The 23,583-nt window shown below is 51.1% G+C and overlaps 2 protein-coding genes across 2 annotated transcripts in view; one reads left to right on the forward strand and one right to left on the reverse strand.

Annotated features, from left to right (window-relative positions):
* The window catches only part of LOC116362895 (dedicator of cytokinesis protein 1-like), a 76,312-nt gene extending 52,975 nt beyond the window's left edge, over window positions 1-23,337 (reverse strand). The window contains exons 1-4 of the mRNA XM_031816914.1: window positions 23,223-23,337; window positions 23,033-23,104; window positions 11,412-11,515; window positions 10,592-10,775 (exon numbers count right to left, since the gene is read on the reverse strand). Coding sequence (XP_031672774.1) covers window positions 10,592-10,775; window positions 11,412-11,468 — 241 coding nt within the window. The 5' untranslated portion in view covers window positions 11,469-11,515; window positions 23,033-23,104; window positions 23,223-23,337. The remainder of the gene's footprint in view (window positions 1-10,591; window positions 10,776-11,411; window positions 11,516-23,032; window positions 23,105-23,222) is intronic.
* On the forward strand, window positions 15,846-16,745 carry LOC116362896 (basic proline-rich protein-like; the record flags this gene model as incomplete). The annotated part of the gene is made up of 1 exon (XM_031816915.1): window positions 15,846-16,745. A coding segment is annotated over exon 1 (900 nt), but the record flags the coding sequence as incomplete, so codon positions are not given.
* Window positions 23,338-23,583: the final 246 nt, after the last annotated feature.

The raw sequence follows: 23,583 nt of genomic DNA on the forward strand, positions 1-23,583 counted from the left end.
CATTTCATCTCCCTATTTTCTCAAGCTGTCCTCCTGCCTGTGACAAAGTCCCACGACTGCAGTGCCAACCCCCTGGGAAGAGAAGAGACCACAGCCACTTCTCCTCACCAACGCCGTCGGCTCCCAGGGCTGGCGGACACATAACTCTAGCTTCATTAAAAGGAGAGTTTCATCTCAGATCTCAGAAACGGGCTGGGGACTCTGGGATATCCGGCAAGCTGGATGGCGGTCCATAGGGAAGCACATTAAAGATATTTAAACTGAGATGAGGTAGAGGAAATCACTAGTAACACTTCGGAGGGTGTGTAATAGGGGGGAGGACGGAGGTTGTGTAAAACCTCAGACGCTACCTACTACCTCAGATCCCACCTCAGACCCCACCTCCTACCCCAAACCCCACCCCAGAGAGGAGGAAGTCAGGAGAAACACAGTAGAGAAGGAAGTCAGGAGAAACACAGTCGAGAAGGAAGTGAGGAGAAACACAGTCGAGAAGGAAGTCAGGAGAAACACAGTAGAGAAGGAAGTCAGGAGAAACACAGTCGAGAAGGAAGTCAGGAGAAACACAGTAGAGAAGGACGTCAGGAGAAACACAGTAGAGAAGGACATCAGGAGAAACACAGTAGAGAAGGACATCAGGAGAAACACAGTAGAGAAGGACATCAGGAGAAACACAGTAGAGAAGAACGTCAGTAGAAACACAGTAGAGAAGGAAGTCAGGAGAAACACAGTAGAGAAGGAAGTCAGGAGAAACACAGTAGAGAGAGAAGAACGTCAGGAGAAACACAGTAGAGAAGGAAGTCAGGAGAAACACAGTAGAGAAGGAAGTCAGGAGAAACACAGAGAGAGAAGGACGTCAGGAGAAACACAGTAGAGAGAGAAGAACATCAGGAGAAACACAGAGAGAGAAGGAAGTCAGGAGAAACACAGTAGAGAGAGAGAAGAACGTCAGGAGAAACACAGTAGAGAAGGAAGTCAGGAGAAACACAGTAGAGAAGGAAGTCAGGAGAAACACAGTAGAGAGAGAAGAACATCAGTAGAAACACAGTAGAGAAGGAAGTCAGGAGAAACACAGTAGAGAAGGACATCAGGAGAAACACAGAGAGAGAAGGACATCAGGAGAAACACAGAGAGAGAAGGAAGTCAGGAGAAACACAGTAGAGAGAGAAGAACGACAGGAGAAACACAGTAGAGAAGAACGTCAGGAGAAACACAGTAGAGAAGGAAGTCAGGAGAAACAGTAGAGAAGGAAGTCAGGAGAAACACAGTAGAGAGAGAAGAACATCAGTAGAAACACAGTAGAGAAGGAAGTCAGGAGAAACACAGTAGAGAAGGAAGTCAGGAGAAACACAGTAGAGAGAGAAGAACGTCAGGAGAAACACAGTAGAGAAGGAAGTCAGGAGAAACACAGTAGAGAAGGAAGTCAGGAGAAACACAGTAGAGAAGGAAGTCAGGAGAAACACAGTAGAGAGAGAAGAACATCAGGAGAAACACAGAGAGAGAAGGAAGTCAGGAGAAACACAGTAGAGAGAGAGAAGAACGTCAGGAGAAACACAGTAGAGAAGGAAGTCAGGAGAAACACAGTAGAGAAGGAAGTCAGGAGAAACACAGCAGAGAGAGAAGAACATCAGTAGAAACACAGTAGAGAAGGAAGTCAGGAGAAACACAGTAGAGAAGGAAGTCAGGAGAAACACAGAGAGAGAAGGACATCAGGAGAAACACAGAGAGAGAAGGACATCAGGAGAAACACAGAGAGAGAAGGACATCAGGAGAAACACAGAGAGAGAAGGAAGTCAGGAGAAACCCAGTAGAGAGAGAAGAACGACAGGAGAAACACAGTAGAGAAGAACGTCAGGAGAAACACAGTAGAGAGAGAAGAACGTCAGGAGAAACACAGTAGAGAAGGACGTCAGGAGAAACACAGAGAGAGAAGAACGTCAGGAGAAACACAGAGAGAGAAGAACGTCAGGAGAAACACAGTCGAGAAGGAAGTCAGGAGAAACACAGTAGAGAAGGAAGTCAGGAGAAACACAGTAGAGAAGGAAGTCAGGAGAAACATAGTAGAGAAGGAAGTCAGGAGAAACACAGTAGAGAAGGAAGTCAGGAGAAACATAGTAGAGAAGGAAGTCAGGAGAAACATAGTAGAGAAGGAAGTCAGGAGAAACACAGTAGAGAAGGAAGTCAGGAGAAACACAGTCGAGAAGGAAGTCAGGAGAAACACAGTAGAGAAGGACGTCAGGAGAAACACAGTAGAGAAGGACATCAGGAGAAACACAGTAGAGAAGGACATCAGGAGAAACACAGTAGAGAAGGACATCAGGAGAAACACAGTAGAGAAGAACGTCAGTAGAAACACAGTAGAGAAGGAAGTCAGGAGAAACACAGTAGAGAAGGAAGTCAGGAGAAACACAGTAGAGAGAGAAGAACGTCAGGAGAAACACAGTAGAGAAGGAAGTCAGGAGAAACACAGTAGAGAAGGAAGTCAGGAGAAACACAGAGAGAGAAGGACGTCAGGAGAAACACAGTAGAGAGAGAAGAACATCAGGAGAAACACAGAGAGAGAAGGAAGTCAGGAGAAACACAGTAGAGAGAGAGAAGAACGTCAGGAGAAACACAGTAGAGAAGGAAGTCAGGAGAAACACAGTAGAGAAGGAAGTCAGGAGAAACACAGTAGAGAGAGAAGAACATCAGTAGAAACACAGTAGAGAAGGAAGTCAGGAGAAACACAGTAGAGAAGGACATCAGGAGAAACACAGAGAGAGAAGGACATCAGGAGAAACACAGAGAGAGAAGGAAGTCAGGAGAAACACAGTAGAGAGAGAAGAACGACAGGAGAAACACAGTAGAGAAGAACGTCAGGAGAAACACAGTAGAGAAGGAAGTCAGGAGAAACAGTAGAGAAGGAAGTCAGGAGAAACACAGTAGAGAGAGAAGAACATCAGTAGAAACACAGTAGAGAAGGAAGTCAGGAGAAACACAGTAGAGAAGGAAGTCAGGAGAAACACAGTAGAGAGAGAAGAACGTCAGGAGAAACACAGTAGAGAAGGAAGTCAGGAGAAACACAGTAGAGAAGGAAGTCAGGAGAAACACAGTAGAGAAGGAAGTCAGGAGAAACACAGTAGAGAGAGAAGAACATCAGGAGAAACACAGAGAGAGAAGGAAGTCAGGAGAAACACAGTAGAGAGAGAGAAGAACGTCAGGAGAAACACAGTAGAGAAGGAAGTCAGGAGAAACACAGTAGAGAAGGAAGTCAGGAGAAACACAGCAGAGAGAGAAGAACATCAGTAGAAACACAGTAGAGAAGGAAGTCAGGAGAAACACAGTAGAGAAGGAAGTCAGGAGAAACACAGAGAGAGAAGGACATCAGGAGAAACACAGAGAGAGAAGGACATCAGGAGAAACACAGAGAGAGAAGGACATCAGGAGAAACACAGAGAGAGAAGGAAGTCAGGAGAAACCCAGTAGAGAGAGAAGAACGACAGGAGAAACACAGTAGAGAAGAACGTCAGGAGAAACACAGTAGAGAGAGAAGAACGTCAGGAGAAACACAGTAGAGAAGGACGTCAGGAGAAACACAGAGAGAGAAGAACGTCAGGAGAAACACAGAGAGAGAAGAACGTCAGGAGAAACACAGTCGAGAAGGAAGTCAGGAGAAACACAGTAGAGAAGGAAGTCAGGAGAAACACAGTAGAGAAGGAAGTCAGGAGAAACATAGTAGAGAAGGAAGTCAGGAGAAACACAGTAGAGAAGGAAGTCAGGAGAAACATAGTAGAGAAGGAAGTCAGGAGAAACATAGTAGAGAAGGAAGTCAGGAGAAACACAGTAGAGAAGGAAGTCAGGAGAAACACAGTCGAGAAGGAAGTCAGGAGAAACACAGTAGAGAAGGACGTCAGGAGAAACACAGTAGAGAAGGACATCAGGAGAAACACAGTAGAGAAGGACATCAGGAGAAACACAGTAGAGAAGGACATCAGGAGAAACACAGTAGAGAAGAACGTCAGTAGAAACACAGTAGAGAAGGAAGTCAGGAGAAACACAGTAGAGAAGGAAGTCAGGAGAAACACAGTAGAGAGAGAAGAACGTCAGGAGAAACACAGTAGAGAAGGAAGTCAGGAGAAACACAGTAGAGAAGGAAGTCAGGAGAAACACAGAGAGAGAAGGACGTCAGGAGAAACACAGTAGAGAGAGAAGAACATCAGGAGAAACACAGAGAGAGAAGGAAGTCAGGAGAAACACAGTAGAGAGAGAGAAGAACGTCAGGAGAAACACAGTAGAGAAGGAAGTCAGGAGAAACACAGTAGAGAAGGAAGTCAGGAGAAACACAGTAGAGAGAGAAGAACATCAGTAGAAACACAGTAGAGAAGGAAGTCAGGAGAAACACAGTAGAGAAGGACATCAGGAGAAACACAGAGAGAGAAGGACATCAGGAGAAACACAGAGAGAGAAGGAAGTCAGGAGAAACACAGTAGAGAGAGAAGAACGACAGGAGAAACACAGTAGAGAAGAACGTCAGGAGAAACACAGTAGAGAAGGAAGTCAGGAGAAACAGTAGAGAAGGAAGTCAGGAGAAACACAGTAGAGAGAGAAGAACATCAGTAGAAACACAGTAGAGAAGGAAGTCAGGAGAAACACAGTAGAGAAGGAAGTCAGGAGAAACACAGTAGAGAGAGAAGAACGTCAGGAGAAACACAGTAGAGAAGGAAGTCAGGAGAAACACAGTAGAGAAGGAAGTCAGGAGAAACACAGTAGAGAAGGAAGTCAGGAGAAACACAGTAGAGAGAGAAGAACATCAGGAGAAACACAGAGAGAGAAGGAAGTCAGGAGAAACACAGTAGAGAGAGAGAAGAACGTCAGGAGAAACACAGTAGAGAAGGAAGTCAGGAGAAACACAGTAGAGAAGGAAGTCAGGAGAAACACAGCAGAGAGAGAAGAACATCAGTAGAAACACAGTAGAGAAGGAAGTCAGGAGAAACACAGTAGAGAAGGAAGTCAGGAGAAACACAGAGAGAGAAGGACATCAGGAGAAACACAGAGAGAGAAGGACATCAGGAGAAACACAGAGAGAGAAGGACATCAGGAGAAACACAGAGAGAGAAGGAAGTCAGGAGAAACCCAGTAGAGAGAGAAGAACGACAGGAGAAACACAGTAGAGAAGAACGTCAGGAGAAACACAGTAGAGAGAGAAGAACGTCAGGAGAAACACAGTAGAGAAGGACGTCAGGAGAAACACAGAGAGAGAAGAACGTCAGGAGAAACACAGAGAGAGAAGAACGTCAGGAGAAACACAGTCGAGAAGGAAGTCAGGAGAAACACAGTAGAGAAGGAAGTCAGGAGAAACACAGTAGAGAAGGAAGTCAGGAGAAACATAGTAGAGAAGGAAGTCAGGAGAAACACAGTAGAGAAGGAAGTCAGGAGAAACATAGTAGAGAAGGAAGTCAGGAGAAACATAGTAGAGAAGGAAGTCAGGAGAAACACAGAGAGAGAAGGACGTCAGGAGAAACACAGAGAGAGAAGGACGTCAGGAGAAACACAGAGAGAGAAGGACGTCAGGAGAAACACAGTAGAGAAGGAAGTCAGGAGAAACACAGTAGAGAAGGGCGTCAGGAGAAACAGTAGAGACGGACGTCAGGAGAAACACAGTAGAGAAGGGCGTCAGGAGAAACAGTAGAGAAGAACGTCAGGAGAAACACAGAGAGAGAAGGACGTCAGGAGAAACACAGAGAGAGAAGGACGTCAGGAGAAACACAGAGAGAGAAGGACGTCAGGAGAAACACAGAGAGAGAAGGACGTCAGGAGAAACACAGAGAGAGAAGGACGTCAGGAGAAACACAGAGAGAGAAGGACGTCAGGAGAAACACAGTAGAGAAGGGCGTCAGGAGAAACAGTAGAGAAGTACGTCAGGAGAAACACAGTAGAGAAGGGCGTCAGGAGAAACACAGAGAGAGAAGTCAGGAGAAACACAGAGAGAGAAGGACGTCAGGAGAAACACAGTAGAGAAGAACGTCAGGAGAAACACAGTAGAGAAGAACGTCAGGAGAAACACAGTAGAGAGAGAAGAACGTCAGGAGAAACACAGTAGAGAAGGACGTCAGGAGAAACACAGAGAGAGAAGAACGTCAGGAGAAACACAGAGAGAGAAGAACGTCAGGAGAAACACAGTCGAGAAGGAAGTCAGGAGAAACACAGTAGAGAAGGAAGTCAGGAGAAACACAGTAGAGAAGGAAGTCAGGAGAAACACAGTAGAGAAGGAAGTCAGGAGAAACACAGTAGAGAAGGAAGTCAGGAGAAACATAGTAGAGAAGGAAGTCAGGAGAAACATAGTAGAGAAGGAAGTCAGGAGAAACACAGAGAGAGAAGGACGTCAGGAGAAACACAGAGAGAGAAGGACGTCAGGAGAAACACAGAGAGAGAAGGACGTCAGGAGAAACACAGTAGAGAAGGAAGTCAGGAGAAACACAGTAGAGAAGGGCGTCAGGAGAAACAGTAGAGACGGACGTCAGGAGAAACACAGTAGAGAAGGGCGTCAGGAGAAACAGTAGAGAAGAACGTCAGGAGAAACACAGAGAGAGAAGGACGTCAGGAGAAACACAGAGAGAGAAGGACGTCAGGAGAAACACAGAGAGAGAAGGACGTCAGGAGAAACACAGAGAGAGAAGGACGTCAGGAGAAACACAGAGAGAGAAGGACGTCAGGAGAAACACAGAGAGAGAAGGACGTCAGGAGAAACACAGTAGAGAAGGGCGTCAGGAGAAACAGTAGAGAAGTACGTCAGGAGAAACACAGTAGAGAAGGGCGTCAGGAGAAACACAGAGAGAGAAGTCAGGAGAAACACAGAGAGAGAAGGACGTCAGGAGAAACACAGTAGAGAAGAACGTCAGGAGAAACACAGTAGAGAAGAACGTCAGGAGAAACACAGTAGAGAGAGAAGGAAGTCAGGAGAAACAGTAGAGAAGGAAGTCAGGAGAAACACAGTAGAGAAGGGCGTCAGGAGAAACAGTAGAGAAGAACGTCAGGAGAAACACAGAGAGAGAAGGACGTCAGGAGAAACACAGTAGAGAAGGAAGTCAGGAGAAACACAGTAGAGAAGGGCGTCAGGAGAAACAGTAGAGAAGGACGTCAGGAGAAACACAGTAGAGAAGGGCGTCAGGAGAAACAGTAGAGAAGAACGTCAGGAGAAACACAGAGAGAGAAGTCAGGAGAAACACAGAGAGAGAAGGACGTCAGGAGAAACACAGTAGAGAAAAACGTCAGGAGAAACACAGTAGAGAGAGAAGGAAGTCAGGAGAAACAGTAGAGAAGGAAGTCAGGAGAAACACAGTAGAGAAGGAAGTCAGGAGAAACACAGTAGAGAGAGAAGAACGTCAGGAGAAACACAGTAGAGAAGGACGTCAGGAGAAACACAGAGAGAGAAGAACGTCAGGAGAAACACAGTCAGAGAAGAACGTCAGGAGAAACACAGTCGAGAAGGAAGTCAGGAGAAACACAGTAGAGAAGGAAGTCAGGAGAAACACAGTAGAGAAGGAAGTCAGGAGAAACACAGAGAGAGAAGGACGTCAGGAGAAACACAGAGAGAGAAGGACGTCAGGAGAAACACAGAGAGAGAAGGACGTCAGGAGAAACACAGTAGAGAAGGAAGTCAGGAGAAACACAGTAGAGAAGGGCGTCAGGAGAAACAGTAGAGAAGGACGTCAGGAGAAACACAGTAGAGAAGGGCGTCAGGAGAAACAGTAGAGAAGAACGTCAGGAGAAACACAGAGAGAGAAGGACGTCAGGAGAAACACAGAGAGAGAAGGACGTCAGGAGAAACACAGAGAGAGAAGGACGTCAGGGAGAAACAGAGAGAGAAGGACGTCAGGAGAAACACAGAGAGAGAAGGACGTCAGGAGAAACACAGTAGAGAAGGAAGTCAGGAGAAACACAGTAGAGAAGGGCGTCAGGAGAAACAGTAGAGAAGTACGTCAGGAGAAACACAGTAGAGAAGGGCGTCAGGAGAAACAGTAGAGAAGAACGCCAGGAGAAACACAGAGAGAGAAGTCAGGAGAAACACAGAGAGAGAAGGACGTCAGGAGAAACACAGTAGAGAAGAACGTCAGGAGAAACACAGTAGAGAAGAACGTCAGGAGAAACACAGTAGAGAAGAACGTCAGGAGAAACACAGTAGAGAGAGAAGGAAGTCAGGAGAAACAGTAGAGAAGGAAGTCAGGAGAAACACAGTAGAGAAGGGCGTCAGGAGAAACAGTAGAGAAGAACGTCAGGAGAAACACAGAGAGAGAAGGACGTCAGGAGAAACACAGAGAGAGAAGGACGTCAGGAGAAACACAGAGAGAGAAGGACGTCAGGAGAAACACAGTAGAGAAGTCAGTCAGGAGAAACACAGTAGAGAAGGGCGTCAGGAGAAACAGTAGAGAAGGACGTCAGGAGAAACACAGTAGAGAAGGGCGTCAGGAGAAACAGTAGAGAAGAACGTCAGGAGAAACACAGAGAGAGAAGTCAGGAGAAACACAGAGAGAGAAGGACGTCAGGAGAAACACAGTAGAGAAAAACGTCAGGAGAAACACAGTAGAGAGAGAAGGAAGTCAGGAGAAATGGTAGAGAAGGAAGTCAGGAGAAACACAGAGAGAGAAGGAAGTCAGGAGAAACACAGAGAGAGAAGGAAGTCAGGAGAAACACAGTAGAGAAGAACGTCAGGAGAAACACAGAGAGAGAAGGACGTCAGGAGAAACACAGTAGAGAGAGAAGGAAGTCAGGAGAAACACAGAGAGAGAAGGAAGTCAGGAGAAACACAGTAGAGAAGGAAGTCAGGAGAAACACAGTAGAGAAGGAAGTCAGGAGAAACACAGAGAGAGAAGAACGTCAGTAGAAACAGAGAGAGAGAAGGAAGTCAGGAGAAACAGAGAGAGAGAAGAACGTCAGTAGAAACAGTAGAGAAGGAAGTCAGGAGAAACACAGTAGAGAAGGAAGTCAGGAGAAACACAGAGAGAGAAGGACGTCAGTAGAAACAGTAGAGAGAGAAGGAAGTCAGTAGAAACAGTAAAGAGAGAAGGACGTCAGTAGAAAGCTCTGTCACCATACAGGGAGGGGAAAAGCAATGCACCCTTGTCTACATCGACACTTCAAATGGCTCCCTATTCCCTATGGGCTCTGGTCAAAAGCAGTGCTCTATATAGGGTGTAGGAAGCAGCCTTGTGATATGCAGCAGCCTCTCGTTCCTGAGAGAAGAGGTGTAGAGAGAGAGAGAGAGAGAGAGAACTGCTGCATATAGCTGCTATGTGACTGGACTGTAATGGAGAGGTACTTAAACAACACTGAGTTGTTTCAATGGCTCCCTGGGAGCATAGCAGAAATTCTCTTTCCTTTAATTCTTCATCTCCACTGTTTCACATGATCTGAGTCAGAGCGCTCTTTATTCAGAATGTGTCTTCATGGTGGGACGGACAGGAAATGGCTGTAGGCTAGTAAAACTATGAATTTAAAGTGTCAAAAGATGGGCTGTTGTAGTCAGTGCCCCAGTCTTTCCCTGGTCTTTGTTCTCATTGCTTCAGTTTTCATCTCCTCTTTGTTCCCATATTCATCCCATCTTGTAGCCCAAGACAGATTGAAAACCATCCTAGGGTTTGGTTCATTCTAGGAGAGGAAGCCATGAGCTCAGAAGCCAAGAGTTCACAGCAGATATCACCAGTCTAACAACACACATTCTATATAGTTATAATGAGGTGTCCAACGGTACAGTCCTAGATGAGGAACATCATGTCATATGCACCAGCTTGGTCATTTTACTGGGAGGGAGGGAGGGGGGGGGGGGGGGGGGGGGGAGAGAGAGAAATAGAGAGAGAAATAGGGAGAGGGAGAGAGAGAGAGAGAGAGAGAGAAGTAAAGAGGGCTGGAGGGAGAGAGATTGGTGGGGGGGAGAGGGAGAGGGAGAGGGAGAGTAAAGAGGGCTAGAGGGAGAGAGGGAGGGAGGGAGAGAGATTGGTGGGGGGGAGAGGGAGAGGGAGAAGTAAAGAGGGCTGGAGGGAGAGAGGGAGGGAGGGAGAGAGATTGGTGGGGGGAGAGGGAGAGGGAGAAGTAAAGAGGGCTGGAGGAGAGAGGGAGGGAGGGAGAGAGATTGGTGGGGGGGAGAGGGAGAGGGAGAAGTAAAGAGGGCTGGAGGGAGAGAGGGAGGGAGGGGGGGAGGAGAGAGAAGTAAAGAGGGCTGGAGGGAGAGAGGGAGGGAGGGAGGGGGGGAGGAGAGAGAAGTAAAGAGGGCTGGAGGGAGAGAGATTGGTGGGGGGAGAGGGAGAGGGAGAAGTAAGGAGGGCTGGAGGGAGAGGGAGAGCGTGAGAGATGGAGAGAGAGAGAGAACGGTGGAGAGAGAGCGAAGTAGGGAGGGCTGGAGGGAGAGAGAGAGGGTAGAGGAGGGAGAGAAGGCTGGAGGGAGAGAGAGAGAGAGGGAGAGAGGGTAGAGGAGGGAGAGAAGGCTGTAGTGGACTGTAGTGGACTAGAAGGAGAGAGGGCTAGAGGGAGAGAGAGGGTAGAGGAGGGAGAGTAGAGGAGGGAGAGAAGGCTATAGTGGACTAGAAGGGAGGAGGGCCAGAGGGAGAGAGAGTCTCTTTACCGTTCTGTGTGAGCTTGGTGGAACACACCAGGGTTGCTATCTGGAAGGAGTCCTTGCTGATGGTACAGTTGCCCAGGTTGTGTGTACCCTTCCCTGTAGTGGACAAACCCTTCTCCTCCAGCTCCACCTTGGTAGCAGGCAGGTTCAGATATAGAGACGAGTCCTCCAGCTTCTTAGCCTCCGCCTGGGGGTCATACAGAATTACACATACACATATACCTGGTCTGTGGGATTATAAGACCTACCCTTTATACGATGAGGTGGTGTTATATTACCTACCCTGAATACGATGAGGTGGTGTTATATGACCTGTATATGATGAGGTGGTGTTATATGACCTGTATATGATGAGGTGGTGTTATATGACCTACCGTGTATACAATGAGGTGGTGTTATATGACCTACCCTGTATAGATGAGGTGGTGTTATATGACCTACCCTGTATAGATGAGGTGGTGATATATGACCTACCCTGTATACGATGAGGTGGTGTTATATTACCTACCTTGTATACGATGAGGTGGTGTTATATTACCTGTATACTATGAGGTGGTGTTATATTACCTACCTTGTATACGATGAGGTGGTGTTATATTACCTGAATACGATGAGGTGGTGTTATATTACCTGTATACTATGAGGTGGTGTTATATTACCTACCTTGTATACGATGAGGTGGTGTTATATGACCTACCCTGTATACGATGAGGTGGTGTTATATTACCTACCCTGTATACTATGAGGTGGTGTTATATTACCTGAATACGATGAGGTGGTGTTATATTACCTGTATACTATGAGGTGGTGTTATATTACCTACCTTGTATACGATGAGATCGTGCTCTCCGTCCCTCAGGGTCGTCCCATCGTACCTCATCAGCTTCACAAACGACAGGGCGAATATCTTCTCCGATTTGTCTTTGGCTGCAGGGGGAGGAAGGGATATAACCAGTTAGAGCCCCGCCCACTGAACCAGACAACCAGTTAGAGCCCCACCCACTGAACCAGACAACCAGTTAGAGCCCCGCCCACTGAACCAGACAACCAGTTAGAGCCCCGCCCACTGAACCAGACAACCAGTTAGAGCCCCGCCCACTGAACCAGACAACCAGTTAGAGCCCCGCCCACTGAACCAGACAACCAGTTAGAGCCCCGCCCACTGAACCAGACAACCAGTTAGAGCCCCGCCCACTGAACCAGACAACCAGAACACAACACACATGAATCATACACAATCCCATCCTCATTCAGGACACATAGGAGTCCAATAATCTGAACTGCAATAATTGTGTTGTATCCAGTCCAAATGAGTTTATTTGCGCTTCATCTTCGCTACACTACCCCCCAGGGAGAATGATGTCTAGACTATCCCCCAGGGAGAATGATGTCTACACTACCCCCCAGGGAGAATGATGTCTAGACTATCCCCCAGGGAGAATGATGTCTACACTATCCCTCAGGGAGAATGATGTCTACACTATCCCCCAGGGAGAATGTCGTCAGCACACTGTATATTCAGAGTGTAATTTGCGCTACATCTTCGCTACACTATCCCCCAGGGAGAATGATGTCAACACTATCCCCCAGGGAGAATGATGTCTACACTATCCCCCAGGGAGAATGATGTCTACACTATCCCCCAGGGAGAATGATGTCTACACTATCCCCCAGGGAGAATGATGTCTACACTATCCCCCAGGGAGAATGATGTCTACACTATCCCCCAGGGAGAATGATGTCTACACTATCCCCCAGGGAGAATGATGTCTACACTATCCCCCAGGGAGAATGATGTCTACACTATCCCCCAGGGAGAATGATGTCTACACTATCCCCCAGGGAGAATGATGTCTACACTATCCCCCAGGGAGAATGATGTCTACACTATCCCCCAGGGAGAATGATGTCTACACTATCCCCCAGGGAGAATGATGTCTACACTATCCCCCAGGGAGAATGATGTCTACACTATCCCCCAGGGAGAATGATGTCTACACTATCCCCCAGGGAGAATGATGTCTACACTATCCCCCAGGGAGAATGATGTCTACACTATCCCCCAGGGAGAATGTCGTCAGCACACTGTATATTCAGACCAGACCCTGAGGGTACCAAATAGACAATAGAACAGTATTTGTGAAGCAGCCTCCGTGTGGGTCCGATATAAACCGAGAGGAGAGTAACGGCTGTGTCCGGTTAAGTTTACAGTCGGGTTGGGACCGAATACATCACCATCACAGATCAACAAGCTCAAATTTACGTGACGTTCAGGAGCGTGATTCACCGGGAGCATCTGGTGCATTCAATCTGTATAAATCAATTTATTGGTTTTCTGCCCCGTAGCCTGGCGCGGTGAATAATCGCTCTGCTCGCTGGACTGGAAGACAACCAATAGAAAGATAGAAGAGGACTACGTTATGCTGCAGAATCAGGAGAGGATTCACTATGACTTCTATCAGACACAAGCACAGAGTCCCAGATTAAAACAGCTGGCAGTCAGGGGGTTATTATGTCCAGAAACCTGTACATCTCAGCTGTTCACTGACCTAGAATGAACCCTCTGAAATGTACTCTCTCTCTCCTACCTCCTATACACTGAATGATAACATCGTCCCCAACAGGTGAATAGGGCAGGATGGGAAATATCAGCCATCAAACATGCCTCAGGTAATCATCCAACCTGAGCCAGAAAGACAAGGCAATTAACTATACTGAAGGAAAATTATTTAAAAACGCAACTTGCAACAATTTATAGGATTTGACTGAATTACAGTTCGAAGAAGGAAAATAGTGCATTTAAATGAATTCATTGGACCCTAATCTATGGATTTCACTGGGCAGGGGCACAGCCTGACTGGGTAGGGGCACAGCCTGACTGGGTAGGGGCACAGCCTGACTGGGTAGGGGCACAGCCTGACTGGCTGGCTGAGTCACTGACTGGCTGGCTGAGTGGCTGAGTGACTGACTGGGCAGGGGCACAGCCTGACTGGTTGGCTGAGTGACTGACTGGCTGACTGAGTGACTGACTGGCTGGCTGAGTGGCTGGCTGGCTGAGTGACTGGGCAGGGGCACAGCCTGACTGGCTGGCTGAGTCACTGACTGGCTGACTGAGTGACTGACTGGCTGGCTGAGTGGCTGGCTGGCTGAGTGACTGGGCAGGGGCACAGCCTGACTGGCTGACTGAGTGACTGACTGGCTGGCTGAGTGGCTGGGCAGGGGCACAGCCTGACTGGCTGGCTGAGTGAATGACTGGCTGACTGAGTGACTGACTGGCTGGCTGGCTGGCTGAGTGGCTGGCTGAGTGACTGGGCAGGGGCACAGCCTGACTGGCTGGCTGAGTCACTGACTGGCTGGCTGAGTGGCTGACTGGCTGAGTGACTGGGCAGGGGCACAGCCTGACTGGCTGGCTGAGTCACTGACTGGCTGGCTGAGTGGCTGACTGGCTGAGTGGCTGGGCAGGGGCACAGCCTGACTGGCTGGCTGAGTGAATGACTGGCTGACTGAGAGACTGACTGGCTGGCTGGCTGAGTGGCTGGCTGGCTGGCTGAGTGGCTGGCTGAGTGACTGGGCAGGGGCACAGCCTGACTGGCTGGCTGAGTCACTGACTGGCTGGCTGAGTGGCTGACTGGCTGAGTGACTGGGCACGGGCACAGCCTGACTGGTTGGCTGAGTGACTGGCTGACTGAGTGACTGACTGGCTGGCTGAGTGACTGACTGGCTGAGTGACTGACTGGCTGAGTGACTGACTGGCTGGCTGAGTGACTGGCTGGCTGGCTGGCTGGCTGAGTGGCTGGCTGGCTGGCTGAGTGACTGGGCAGGGGCACAGCCTGTCTGGTTGGCTGAGTGACTGACTGGGCAGGGGCACAGCCTGACTAGCTGGCTGGCTGAGTGACTGACTGGCTGGCTGGCTGAGTGACTGACTGACTGACTGGCTGAGTGACTGACTGGGCAGTCACTCGGCTGAGTGGCTGGCTGGCTGAGTGACTGACTGACTGGCTGGCTGGCTGAGTGACTGACTGGCTGGCTGGCTGAGTGGCTGACTGACTGGCTGAGTGGCTGACTGACTGGCTGAGTGGCTGAGTGACTGACTGGGCAGGGGCACAGCCTGACTGGCTGGCTGGCTGAGTGACTGACTGGCTGGCTGGCTGAGTGACTGACTGGCTGGCTGGCTGGGTGACTGGCTGGCTGGCTGGCTGGCTGAGTGGCTGACTGACTGGCTGGCTGAGTGGCTGACTGACTGGCTGGCTGAGTGGCTGACTGACTGGCTGAGTGACTGACTGGGCAGGGGCACAGCCTGACTGGCTGGCTGGCTGAGTGACTGACTGACTGGCTGAGTGGCTGAGTGACTGACTGACTGGATGAGTGGCTGAGTGACTGACTGGCCGGCCAGCTGAGTGACTGACTGGCTGGCCAGCTGAGTGACTGACTGGCTGGCCAGCTGAGTGACTGACTGGCTGGCCAGCTGAGTGACTGACTGGCTGGCCAGCTGAGTGACTGACTGGCTGGCCGAGTGACTGACTGGCTGGCCGAGTGACTGACTGACTGGCCGAGTGACTGACTGACTGGCCGAGTGACTGACTGACTGGCCGAGTGACTGACTGACTGGCCGAGTGACTGACTGACTGGCCGAGTGACTGACTGGGAGGCTGGCTGGCTGAGTGACTGATTGGCTGGCTGGCTGGCTGAGTGACTGACTGGCTGGCTGAGGGACTGGCTGAGTGACTGACTGGCAGGCTGGCTGGCTGAGTGACTGATTGGCTGGCTGGCTGGCTGAGTGACTGACTGGCTGGCTGAGGGACTGGCTGAGTGACTGACTGGCAGGCTGGCTGGCTGAGTGACTGATTGGCTGGCTGGCTGGCTGAGTGACTGACTGGCTGTCTGGGTGGCTGGCTGAGTGTATGAGAAGTAAACCGTGCTAGAGGATTAGTCTTTGCTGAAGCCCACAACAGTGTGTGTGTGGGAGAGGACGGATAGCTTCACCCTAAATACAGCACGTTTCAAACAGACAACCCCCAGTCCAGGCTGTCTGGACCTGCTAATGGATTGTTTTGCATACGGCCGCCTCTCCCAGCTCCTCTTGGCTGGACTAACCGATAATACACCATGAGGCGAGCAGATGGAGCAACAAGACAGCCAGGAGAGGCTTCCTCAGCCCTGTTCCACACCCATAAACATTAAAAACACTAACAGAAATAAACACATACATTTAGAATGGAGTCCCTTCAGCCAGGCGGACGCCTTTCCCAACATACAAATGAGCAGTTACAGGCATTTCATTCTCCCAGCCCGGGCCCCACCGACAGCCAGCCTTGGTCCCACTGACAGCCAGCCCGGGCCCCACCGACAGCCAGCCTTGGTCCCACTGACAGCCAGCCCGGGCCCCACCGACAGCCAGCCCGGGCCCCACCGACAGCCAGCCTTGGCCCCAACGACAGCCAGCCCGGGCCCCACCGACAGCCAGCCCGGGCCCCACCGACAGCCAGCCCGGGCCCCACCGACAGCCAGCCCGGGCCCCACCGACAGCCAGCCCGGGCCCCCACCGACAGCCAGCCTTGGTCCCACTGACAGCCAGCCCGGGCCCCACCGACAGCCAGCCCGGGCCCCACCGACAGCCAGCCTTGGCCCCACCGACAGCCAGCCTTGGCCCCAACGACAGCCAGGCCGGGATCAACAACAGCCAGCCCGGGATCAACAACAGCCACCACGGCCCCACCGACAGCCAGCCCGGGACCCACCGACAGCCAGCACAGCCCCACTGACAGCCAGCCCGGGACCCACCGACATACAGCCAGGGACCCACCGACAGCCAGCCTTGGCCCCAACGACAGCCAGCCCGGGATCAACAACAGCCAGCACGGCCCCACCGACAGCCAGCCCGGGACCCACCGACAGCCAGCCCGGGACCCAACGACAGCCAGCCTTGGCCCCACCGACAGCCAGCCCGGGACCCACCGACAGCCAGCCAGGGACCCACCGACAGCCAGCCCGGGGCCCACCGACAGCCAGCCTTGGCCCCACCGACAGCCAGCCCGGGCCCCACCGACAGCCAGCCCGGGCCCCACCGACAGCCAGCCCGGGCCCCACCGACAGCCAGCCCGGGACCCACCGACAGCCAGGCAGGCCATTCCAACAGAATATCATGAATCTCATCTATGTAGGGGAATTTCATTCCACAATTAAAGTGACACAGGGTGAACTGTATAGTAATTGTTATGACCAGGGCTTGTGTCCTAAATGGCCTCCTGTTCCCTATGAGTGCCAGGATGTAGGGCCAGGACCCAGTCTGCTTGACTTGGACGACTGGGGACAGGTTAGGAGCCAATTGCTTAGTATTTATGAATTCATTGTCTGAATAATTGTATGAATTCAAATTTAGGCTCGTAGCCTAGTGGTCTAAATTATGAATTTATATTTGTGCTCATGGCCTAGGGTGGTCTAGTGGTCCATGAATTTGAATTTGTGCTTGTGGCCTAGTGATCTAAGTTATCTCCATCTTTCTCCACTGTCACCCCCTCTCCATCTTTCCCCAATGTCATCCTCTCTCCATCTTTCCCCACTGTCATCCCCTCTCCATCTTTCCCCACTGTCACCCTCTCTCCATCTTTCTCCACTGTCACCCCCTCTCCATCTTTCTCCACTGTCACCCCCTCTCCATCTTTCCCCAATGTCATCCTCTCTCCATCTTTCCCCACTGTCATCCCCTCTCCATCTTTCCCCACTGTCACCCTCTCTCCATCTTTCCCCACTGTCATCCCCTCTCCATCTTTCCCCACTGTCATCCCCTCTCCATCTTTCCCCACTGTCATCCTCTCTCCATCTCTTCCCACTGTCATCCTCTCTCCATCTCTTCCCACTGTCACCCTCTCTCCATCTTTCCCCACTGTCATCTTCTCTCCATCTTTCCCCACTGTCATCCTGTCTCCATCTTTCCCCACTGTCACCCTCTCTCCGTCTTTCCCCACTGTCATCACCTCTCCATCTTTCCCCACTGTCGTCCTCTCTCCATCTTTCCCCACTGTCATCCTCTCTCCATCTCTTCCCACTGGCATCCTCTCTCCATCTCTTCCCACTGTCACCCTCTCTCCATCTTTCCCCACTGTCACCCTCTCTCCATCTTTCCCCACTGTCACCCTCTCTCCATCTTTCCCCACTGTCACCCTCTCTCCATCTTTCCCCACTGTCACCCTCTCTCCATCTTTCCCCACTGTCACCCTCTCTCCATCTTTCCCCACTGTCACCCTCTCTCCATCTTTCCCCACTGTCACCCTCTCTCCATCTTTCCCCACTGTCATCCTCTCTCCATCTTTCCCCACTGTCATCCTCTCTCCATCTTTCCCCACTGTCACCCTCTCTCCATCTTTCCCCACTGTCACCCTCTCTCCATCTTTCCCCACTGTCATCCTCTCTCCATCTTTCCCCACTGTCATCCTCTCTCCATCTTTCCCCACTGTCACCCTCTCTTTATCTACTGTCATCCTCTCTCCATCTTTCCCCACTGTCATCCTGTCTCCATCTTTCCCACTGTCACCCTCTCTCCATCTTTCCCCACTGTCATCCCCTCTCCATCTTTCCCCACTGTCATCCTCTCTCCATATTTCCCCACTGTCATCCTCTCTCCATCTCTTCCCACTGTCACCCTCTCTCCATCTCTTCCCACTGTCACCCTCTCTCCATCTTTCCCCACTGTCACCCCCTCTCTCCATCTTTCCCCACTGTCACCCTCTCTCCATCTTTCCCACTGTCACCCCCTCTCCATCTTTCCCCACTGTCACCCTCTCTCCATCTTTTCCCACTGTCACCCTCTCTCCATCTTTCCCACTGTCACCCTCTCTCCATCTTTCCCCACTGTCACCCTCTCTCCATCTTTCCCCACTGTCACCCTCTCTCCATCTTTCCCCACTGTCACCCTCTCTCCATCTTTCCCCACTGTCACCCTCTCTCCATCTTTCCCCACTGTCACCCTCTCTCCATCTTTCCCCACTGTCACCCTCTCTCCATCTTTCCCCACTGTCACCCTCTCTCCATCTTTCCCCACTGTCACCCTCTCTCCATCTTTTCCCACTGTCACCCTCTCTCCATCTCTTCCCACTGTCACCCTCTCTCCATCTTTTCCCACTGTCATCCTCTCTCCATCTTTCCCCACTGTCATCCTCTCTCCATCTCTTCCCACTGTCATCCTCTCTCCATCTCTTCCCACTGTCATCCTCTTTCCATCTTTCCCCACTGTCACCCTCTCTCCATCTTTCCCCACTGTCACCCTCTCTCCATCTTTCCCCACTGTCACCCTCTCTCCATCTCTTCCCACTGTCACCCTCTCTCCATCTCTTCCCACTGTCATCCTCTCTCCATCTTCCCCACTGTCACCCTCTCTCCATCTTTCCCCACTGTCACCCTCTCTCCATCTTTCCCCACTGTCACCCTCTCTCCATCTTTCCCCACTGTCACCCTCTCTCCATCTTTCCCCACTGTCACCCTCTCTCCATCTTTCCCCACTGTCATCCTCTCTCCATCTTTCCCACTGTCATCCTCTCCATCTTTCCCCACTGTCACCCTCTCTCCATCTTTCCCAACTGTCACCCTCTCTCCATCTTTCCCCACTGTCATCCTCTCTCCATCTTTCCCCACTGTCATCCTCTCTCCATCTTTCCCCACTGTCACCCTCTCTTTATCTACTGTCATCCTCTCTCCATCTTTCCCCACTGTCATCCTGTCTCCATCTTTCCCCACTGTCACCCTCTCTCCATCTTTCCCCACTGTCATCCCCTCTCCATCTTTCCCCACTGTCATCCTCTCTCCATATTTCCCCACTGTCATCCTCTCTCCATATTTCCCCACTGTCATCCTCTCTCCATCTCTTCCCACTGTCACCCTCTCTCCATCTCTTCCCACTGTCACCCTCTCTCCATCTTTCCCCACTGTCACCCCCTCTCTCCATCTTTCCCCACTGTCACCCTCTCTCCATCTTTCCCCACTGTCACCCTCTCTCCATCTTTCCCCACTGTCACCCTCTCTCCATCTTTTTCCCACTGTCACCCTCTTCTCCATCTTTCCCCACTGTCACCCTCTCTCCATCTTTCCCCACTGTCACCTCTCTCCATCTTTCCCCACTGTCACCCTCTCTCCATCTTTCCCCACTGTCACCCTCTCTCCATCTTTCCCCACTGTCACCCTCTCTCCATCTTTCCCCCACTGTCACCCTCTTCTCCATCTTTCCCCACTGTCACCCTCTCGTCCATCTTTCCCCACTGTCACCCTCTCTCCATCTTTCCCACTGTCACCCTCTCTCCATCTTTCCCCACTGTCACCCTCTCTCCATCTCTTCCCCACTGTCACCCTCTCTCCATCTTTTCCCACTGTCATCCTCTCTCCATCTTTCCCCACTGTCATCCTCTCTCCATCTCTTCCCACTGTCATCCTCTCTCCATCTCTTCCCACTGTCATCCTCTTTCCATCTTTCCCCACTGTCACCCTCTCTCCATCTTTCCCCACTGTCACCCTCTCTCCATCTCTTCCCACTGTCACCCTCTCTCCATCTTTTCCCACTGTCATCCTCTCTCCATCTTTCCCCACTGCATCCTCTCTCCATCTCTTCCCACTGTCATCCTCTCTCCATCTCTTCCCACTGTCATCCTCTTTCCATCTTTTCCCCACTGTCACCCTCTCTCCATCTTTCCCCACTGTCACCCTCTCTCCATCTTTTCCCCACTGTCACCCTCTCTCCATCTCTTCCCACTGTCACCCTCTCTCCATCTCTTCCCACTGTCATCCTCTCTCCATATCTTCCCACTGTCATCCTCTCTCCCATCCTCTTCCCACTGTCATCCTCTCTCCATCTTTCCCCACTGTCACCCTCTCTCCATCTTTCCCCACTGTCACCCTCTCTCCATCTTTCCCCACTGTCATCCTCTCTCCATCTTTCCCCACTGTCACCCTCTCTCCATCTTTCCCACACTGTCATCCTCTCTCCATCTTTCCCCACTGTCATCCTCTCTCCATCTTTCCCCACTGTCACCCTCTCTCCATCTTTCCCCCACTGTCCACCCTCTCTCCATCTTTCCCCCACTGTCACCCTCTCTCCATCTTTTCCCCACTGTCACCCTCTCTCCCATCTTTCCCCACTGTCACCCTCTCTCCATCTTTCCCCACTGTCATCCCCTCTCCATCTTTCCCCACTGTCACCCTCTCTCCATCTTTCCCCACTGTCATCCTCTCTCCATCTTTCCCCACTGTCATCCTCTCTCCATCTTTCCCCACTGTCATCCTCTATCTACTGTCATCCTCTCTCCATCTTTCCCCACTGTCATCCTCGTCTCCATCTTTCCCCACTGTCACCCTCTCTCCATCTTTCCCCACTGTCATCCCCTCTCCATCTTCCCCACTGTCATCCTCTCTCCATCTTTCCCCACTCATCCCCTCTCCATCTTTCCCCACTGTCATCCTCTCTCCATCTTTCCCCACTGTCATCCTCTCTCCATCTTTCCCCACTGGTCATCCCCTCTCTCCATCTTTCCCCACTGTCACCATCTCTCCATCTTTCCCCACTGTCACCCTCTCTCCATATTTCCCCACTGTCACCCTCTCTCCATCTTTCCCCACTGTCATCCTCTCTCCATCTTTCCCCACTGTCACCCTCTCTCCATCTTTCCCCACTGTCATCCTCTCTCTATCTACTGTCATCCTCTCTCCATCTTTCCCCACTGTCATCCTGTCTCCATCTTTCCCCACTGTCACCCTCTCTCCATCTTTCCCCACTGTCATCCCCTCTCCATCTTTCCCCACTGTCATCCTCTCTCCATGCTTTCCCCACTGTCATCCCCTCTCCATCTTTCCCCACTGTCATCCTCTCTCCATCTTTCCCCACTGTCATCCTCTCTCCATCTTTCCCCACTGTCATCCCCTCTCTCCATCTTTCCCCACTGTCATCCCCTCTCTCCATCTTTCCCCACTGTCACCCTCTCTCCATATTTCCCCCACTGTCACCCTCTCTCCATCTTTCCCCACTGTCATCCTCTCTCCATCTTTCCCCACTGTCACCCTCTCTCCATCTTTCCCCACTGTCATCCTCTCTCTATCTACTGTCATCCTCTCTCCATCTTTCCCCACTGTCATCCTGTCTCCATCTTTCCCCACTGTCACCCTCTCTCCATCTTTCCCCACTGTCATCCCCTCTCCATCTTTCCCCACTGTCATCCTCTCTCCATCTTTCCCCACTGTCATCCCCTCTCCATCTTTCCCCACTGTCATCCTCTCTCCATCTTTCCCCACTGTCATCCTCTCTCCATCTCTTCCCACTGTCACCCTCTCTCCATCTCTTCCCACTGTCACCCCTCTCTCCATCTCTTCCCACTGTCACCCCCTCTCTCCATCTTTCCCCACTGTCACCCCCTCTCTCCATCTTTCCCCACTGTCACCCTCTCTCCATCTTTCCCCACTGTCACCCTCTCTCCATCTTTCCCCACTGTCACCCTCTCTCCATCTTTCCCCACTGTCACCCTCTCTCCATCTTCCCCACTGTCACCCTCTCTCCATCTTTCCCCACTGTCATCCTCTCTCCATCTTTCCCCACTGTCACCCTCTCTCCATCTTTCCCCACTGTCACCCTCTCTCCATCTTTCCCACTGTCACCCTCTCTCCATCTCTTCCCACTGTCATCCTCTCTCCATCTCTTCCACTGTCATCTCTCTCCATCTCTTCCCACTGTCATCCTCTCTCCATCTTTCCCCACTGTCATCCTCTCTCCATCTTTCCCCACTGTCACCCTCTCTCCATCTTTCCCCACTGTCACCCTCTCTCCATCTTTCCCCACTGTCACCCTCTCTCCATCTTTCCCCACTGGTCACCCTCTCTCCATCTTTCCCCACTGTCATCCCCTCTCCATCTTTCCCCACGGTCATCCTCTCTCCATCTTTCCCCACTGTCATCCTCTCTCCATCTTTTCCCCACTGTCATCCCCTCTCTCCATCTTTCCCCACTGTCATCCCCTCTCTCCATCTTCCCCACTGTCACCCTCTCTCCATATTTCCCCACTGTCACCCTCTCTCCATCTTTCCCCACTGTCATCCTCTCTCCATCTTTCCCCACTGTCACCCTCTCTCCATCTTTCCCCACTGTCACCCTCTCTCCATCTTTCCCCACAGTCATCCTCTCTCTATCTACTGTCATCCTCTCTCCATCTTTCCCCACTGTCATCCTGTCTCCATCTTTCCCCACTGTCATCCCCTCTCCATCTTTCCCCACTGTCATCCTCTCTCCATCTTTCCCCACTGTCATCCTCTCTCCATCTCTCCCCACTGTCATCCTCTCTCCATCTCTCCCCACTGCCATCCCTCTCTCCATCTCTCCCCACTGTCATCCTCTCTCCATCTCTCCCCACTGTCATCCTCTCTATCTCAGTTAAATAAAGTCAGAAAAGACCTTAAACACATTCACATTTGTACTTACATTCTTGAGATGATCGGTGACGGAAGGTGAATCGCAGGTGACTTCGGTTCAGTCTTCAATAGGGATGGCAACCTTGAGGTTCAACAGTAAGACAGGAGACAGACAGCTAAATGAAACTCAATGCATCCCAAATTAAAGTACACACATGTACATGTACACACACACAAAAACACAAGGATACAAGACAAACCTTGATGGTTTCAAACCAGCGTGGCTGTTTGATCTGGTAGTAGATGACAGACTTGTACTCCAAGATGCCCTCATCTCCAGCACCAGGGAACATCACGTTCTGAAAGAGAGAGAGAGAGAGAGAGAGAGGGGGAGAGCGAGGGAGAGAGAGAGAAAGAGAGGGGGGGAGAGCGAGGGAGAGAGAGAGAGAGAGGGGGGGGGAGAGCGAGGGAGAGAGAGAGAGAGAGGGGGGGGAGAGCGAGGGAGAGAGAGAGAGAGAGAGGGGGGGAGAGGAGGGAGAGAGAGAGAGAGAGAGGGGGAGAGCGAGGGAGAGAGAGAGAGAAGGGGGGGAGAGCAGGGAGAGAGAGAGAGAGAGAGAGGGG

The sequence above is a fragment of the Oncorhynchus kisutch genome, unplaced genomic scaffold (genome assembly GCF_002021735.2).
Source record: "Oncorhynchus kisutch isolate 150728-3 unplaced genomic scaffold, Okis_V2 scaffold896, whole genome shotgun sequence".
Classification (NCBI taxonomy): Eukaryota; Metazoa; Chordata; class Actinopteri; order Salmoniformes; family Salmonidae; genus Oncorhynchus; species Oncorhynchus kisutch.